The sequence below is a fragment of the Rhinopithecus bieti genome, unplaced genomic scaffold (genome assembly GCF_001698545.2).
Source record: "Rhinopithecus bieti isolate Rb0 unplaced genomic scaffold, ASM169854v2 scaffold_76, whole genome shotgun sequence".
NCBI lineage: Eukaryota > Metazoa > Chordata > Mammalia > Primates > Cercopithecidae > Rhinopithecus > Rhinopithecus bieti.
In genome coordinates this window covers 3,183,135-3,188,661 of record NW_016803343.1, presented here as the reverse complement: position 1 = coordinate 3,188,661, position 5,527 = coordinate 3,183,135, and the positions used below count along the sequence as shown (strand labels likewise).

Sequence of the window (5,527 nt, the reverse complement as noted above, 5' to 3'; positions counted from 1 at the left end):
AAAAAAAAAAACTTCAAGTGGTTTTTTTTTAAGGTTTTTGCACTAAATATTAAATTTAAAAACCCTTATTAGTGGTTACATATGCCCTAACAATGTCTATAAATCTGTATATTTAATAGTCTTTTAGCTTCCCATATAAAAGAATGTTTTACATATGCCACATTTCTATTATTAAAAGTGATATCTAAATATATAGGCACACAGTTGACATCTGCCTTGTATTTTCTAAATTCTTGGAGATCTAGAGCATACCTGAATTATAATACTAATCATTAGATTGATGGATTGTTTGATTTGAGATTTGTTATCCTATTTCAAAATTACTGTTATTTTAATCAGTGTTTGAACCACAGGGAGCCATTAAGAAGTGTGTCAAAATTGAATTTCCTGGCTGGGTGCAGTGGCTCATGCATGTAATCCCAGCACTTTGGGAGGCTGACTGAGATGGACGGATTGCTTGAGTGCAAAAGTTGGAGACCAGCCTGGACAATATGGCGAGCAAGACCCTGTCTCTATTTAAAAAAAAAAAGAAAAAAAAATTTCCTAAGTTGAGTCACAAGATTTGATTGTACTAATGCATATTCTTCTATTTCAGAGTATGCGGCTGAAATTGATTGCAAATAATACAACAGTGGAACGGAGGTTTAGCTCATGGATTGGCGGCTCCATTCTAGCCTCTTTGGTTAGTAGATGAGCTACTTTGCAAAAATGTTCTTACTGAATTATACTAAATTTAGTAAAAATACAAAAAACAATTCCAGTGCTTCATTTGTCTTTGCATTTTATAACTGTCAAATGAGCGGAGGACCTATTAATAGAATAACCAGTTTTATGTGTTCTGATATAACAAAATGCCTCTTTGCCTAATTAGTGGACATTTGTCAGCCTAATTTCAATGTCCCCTCTGAAACAGAGGTGGAAATATGTTAATGTATGCATGCCTCTTCTAATAATGCCCCCATTGGCACTGGTCAGGGCTTGTCTGGAATGCATTTAAAATCAAAACATTCCTTCTCAAGTTCTGGTCATTCCCCAGTTTACAGTGAGGTCTAGGAAGTCAGGAATTAGTTCTTGGAGCAAATGGTGAAGTCATGGTGCTGGGTGTAAGATGTTTCTTGGACTACCATCTGCCTTGAATAAGGAGAAAAAGTCCTTATACTTTTCTGCATCCTGGACTTACAGCATCCTCCCCCTTTATATACTGTATATATACACACCATATATACCGTTCTGGAATATGGTTCTGGAGGAGGACAGAAATAATCGAGTACTATTTTGGGAGGCGGGACTCTTAAATGAATTATTCAAAGTTTAGGAGTTACGAAAATAAGATATTAAAAGAAAAAAAGGCTGGTGCAGTGGCTCACACCTATAATTCCAGCACTTTGGGAGGCTGAGGCAGGAGGATCACATGTGCCCAGTAGTACAAGACCAGCCTGAGCAACATAGTGTGAGGCCCCATCTCTACAACAATTACAAATTAGGCAAGGTGGCATGCCCCTGGAGTCCCAGGCTGATGTGGGAGGATCCCTTGAACCGAGGAGTTCGAGGTTGTTATGAGCTATGATCACGCCATTGCACTCCAGCCTGGCTGACAGAGCAAGACCCTCTCTCAAAAAAATAAACTAAGAAAAGCCATTTCTAGTAAAAAGTAAGGCATAATTATATAAATTTCTTTCCATTTTACAGGGTACCTTTCAACAGATGTGGATTTCCAAGCAAGAATATGAAGAAGGAGGGAAGCAGTGTGTAGAAAGAAAATGCCCTTGAGAAAGAGTTCCCAAGCTTCTACCTTCCTTTGTCACCTTACGTTTTCATAGCTTTAGTATACTCAGGAAAAGAATGACCATCTTTTGTAGAATGTTTATACATTTTTGCATATTTCAATTTCCAATTAAATTTTTTAAAGCTTTAACTGGCTCTATAAATTAAGATAAGTTTGTGCTTTCCTTGAAAGGCACTTATTCTTATTACAAGCATTTTATAATTTTGTATAAATGTCTATTTTCTCTAAATATTTTGCTTTCAGTAAAATGCTTTCCAACTCTGTTTAGTATATTAATTACCAGTGGATTGGTAGAATTGCTTTTATTGACTAGTAAAAGTTACTGCCTATGCTTTTTACCTTAGGCTTATAGAATTAAATAAAAATTAGCCATTCCAGAAATATATTTTGGACTGTTGTGCACTGTGACTTACTACTTTAAGGACTGAATGTATTTATCATTATTTTGAATCAGAGTACTCACTGTTTATTAACAGCAGTACCCACATCCTCTTCATATCCTATTAACAACAGAGGTAAAATTATTACTCAAATTCAATTATTGCCTTTGTTGTGGCAGTTACCATCACCTTCACCCTCTAAGATAAAAGGTGACATTTAAAGCCTGCTTAAATGTCAGAATTTATAAAGTGGGAATTTAATCCGAACTTTATACCTGATTTTTAGAAGTAAATTAGCTTCTACCAAATTAGCTAATTAGCATGCCATATTCACACTTAGAACAACTGATTAAAGTCACTTGACTAAAAACAGAATTTCTTTATAAACCACTTAACATATTTACTCTTGTACACAGACTATTCAAGAAAAACAAAATGGTGAATTTAAGAGTTCAGACATCTTAGAGAAGACTTGACTTCTGGGCTTCAGCAAGATGTGGAAACTTTTTTAGAAGAATTTTGCTTTCTTTTTCTCTAAATTTTCCTTCCGTGCTTTGATGCGGGCTCGTTTCTCACGTTCCAGTCTAGAATAAAAAAAGCATAAAGCAATTTATACAAAAATATTTCCTTGTTATTCAATACTATCAAAATATGCATAAATCAATTACATCAAAGCTTCAAACATGCCAGTCTCTGTATTTGGTGTGTTATATATATTATTAAACTTGAATAGTAATCACTGTAAACCTACACAAGTCAACAGCATCTGAAACCCTATACCAACTATCCCTATTTCTTGACTAGAAAGAATGTCCAGATCTTACGAACCTGTAACAAACTGGGACTTAATAAGCATCATCTCTTAGCAGGGTTTTACTCTGTGTATAGGGGAAATGATAAGCTAGAGTGAGTACTATTTGAAAGTAGGGAATTCCCACAAGTCTCAGGATATATCTCATGATGTCAAAAATAAATTCTTAGGCTCTGGCTAGACTTACTATTCCTTAAATGAGTTTGTTCCCACACATCAGTATCCTAGGGCATGACACATGTGCTGCATAAATTACAACATAAATTACTTGATCTGTAGGGTCAACTTGGGAGTTGTAAAAATTGAAAATGAAAAAAAAATCCTTGGATACCAAACCTCCATTTAAATTGATATCTTACAGGATATTGATCAATAGAAATAAGCTTATATAAAATACAGCAATAAAGAGATATACTGCTGAAGTTACTACAAATGAGTTTTTTGGGGAAAAAAAGGCTGAATACAATATGCCAGTGCTGTGGGAGACGTCACAGAAAATTGGGTGAAGTAAAAAATATGCACATATATAGGAAAAGTATAAAGGCTAAAGTCAAAATGAGATTACCCATTCTATTCATCAGTCTTTGCTCCAACTAAATTTTGACCATTTACAAAAACAAAGACCCATCTGAAAGAATAAAGGTTTGCTATTCTTAAGAATATTAAGATGATGATGCTACATTCTGAAGGTGAGGCTAAAAAAGGTAGTTTCAAAAACAAAATCAGAATGTGTATAAAACCTGTAAAAGTGATACGGGATTGATACATTCTCATACATTATTTTAAAAGTTATGGCCAGGTGCAGTGGCTCATGTCTGTAATTCCAACACTTTGGGAGGCTGAGGCGAGAGAATCACGAGGTCAAGAGATCGCGACCATCCTGGCCAACAGGGTGAAACCCTGTCTCTACTAAGAATACAAAAATTAGCTGGGCGTGGTGGCATGCGCCCGTAGTCCCAGCTACTCGGGAGGCTGCGGCAGGAGAATCGCTAGAACCTGGGAGGCAGAGGTTGCAGTAAGCCGAGATCACACCACTGCACTCCAGCCTGGCAACAGAGCAAGACTCCATCTCAAAAAAAAAAAAAAAGGATTTATAACCACCCTGTATGACTAAGGGACAAAAGGATCAAACAGCACAACAGTGGGCTTGGAGCAATCTCAGACTCAGATTTCTTCAGTTGCTTAGCATCTCAACTAGGTCTTAAATGTGAATAGCAAAGATTTAAAAGCTTTCGCCACCGAAGAAGCAACAGTGGAAAATGAGCAAGGAACATTTAGGAAACAAGGCAAGAGTTCTGACTTCGATGAAGGGTAGGTAGCTAAGACTTGTAGGAATGCTGGGAGGAAAAGAGTTTAAGATTTGATCCTATAGATAAGAAGCTGCTTTATGTTTCTGAACAGCCCTGATGTGATTTAAAAAAAAAAAAAAAGGTCTTGAGGAAAATTAGCCAGGAAGCAATACTTGATTGGACTGCAGTCAAGAAGATGTGCAGTAATTCAATTTGATAAAGACAGAGACTGCACTAGGGCAAAGATAATGGGAGAAGAAGACAGATCCTGGAGACATTCTGCAGCAAGAATTAAATCAAGGACTGATTAAATATATAGCAATGGTGATGAAAAAGACGACTGATGGTTTAGTGCCATGCAGACTGGATGTACTACACATGAAATAAGGAGAGGTAGCTGGTTCAGTAGGGATGATTAGTAATTTTAAATGTGATTCTAAAGTACACTAAACACTTTAAAGCCAAGCTTAAAGATACATTCCATTCCTGTTTAAATTGTTTTTAAAAGTTTGTTTTGGTATGAAAATCTTTCGTGGTGGGGGGCGGGAGAGAATCAGTTTTTGAGGAACTTGCTAAAAGTAGAATGTATTATTCAAGAGAGCTGTTAAAAGCTGTGGTTCTTGTGCTGCTACGATTTCCCTTTTAATTTTCCAGCTGCCTTCCCAGCCTTGAATTCTGATTTCTAGCACCTTTAGCCAGGAGCCCTTTAGTTCCTCTGCCCTCTCTCTGGAGCCACAGCAATGGGAGTTGAGTAGCACCCTTGGCCCAGGAAACCATAAACTTGCAATACTTTTCCCTTCTAATTGCAGTTGTGGGGATTAAACTCTATCCTCTGGCTTTGTCTCCTTTTGGATATGGCCCAAGTGTTTTAAAATAGCTCTTAAAAAAAAAATTTAAGTTTGTATAGTTATCAGCGAGTGGTTCATGGGAACACGCACTCCTCTATCATAACAGAAGCCCTATGTTTTCCCTATTCAATAATAAACCTAATGCAGGAAAAATGTGCTAAAGGAAATATTTGGAGATCAACATTCTGCAGGACAACATGAGTTTACATATAATACAACAGACTTCTCTTCCTAGCCCCATTTCTTTTCAACAGCCTTGCAATAACATGAACTCACACTGTATGCAACTGAATTATTTGGACCTTCATTTTAACATAAGAGTAGAAATTTTTCCATTTACATATAGATACAAGAATAGAAAGGCAATAAAACTTTTCAAAGGATACATACTATAATGTTAACAGTGGCTATTT

The 5,527-nt window shown here is 36.4% G+C and overlaps 2 protein-coding genes across 5 annotated transcripts in view; one reads left to right on the top strand and one right to left on the bottom strand.

The window, feature by feature from the left end:
• Positions 1–2,171, top strand: part of ACTL6A (actin like 6A) — a 25,201-nt gene extending 23,030 nt beyond the window's left edge. For all 3 annotated transcript variants that reach the window (XM_017877138.1, XM_017877145.1, XM_017877153.1), the window contains 2 exons: positions 596–682; positions 1,690–2,171. In XM_017877138.1, coding sequence (XP_017732627.1) covers positions 596–682; positions 1,690–1,770 — 168 coding nt within the window. In that variant the 3' untranslated portion in view covers positions 1,771–2,171. The remainder of the gene's footprint in view (positions 1–595; positions 683–1,689) is intronic.
• A 58-nt stretch (positions 2,172–2,229) lies between these two features.
• Positions 2,230–5,527, bottom strand: part of MRPL47 (mitochondrial ribosomal protein L47) — an 18,894-nt gene continuing 15,596 nt past the window's right edge. Inside the window, exon 6 of one of the 2 annotated variants that reach the window (XM_017877176.1) lies at positions 2,230–2,750. In XM_017877176.1, coding sequence (XP_017732665.1) covers positions 2,675–2,750 — 76 coding nt within the window. In that variant the 3' untranslated portion in view covers positions 2,230–2,674. The remainder of the gene's footprint in view (positions 2,751–5,527) is intronic. The other variant, XM_017877166.1, reaches the window with a different exon arrangement.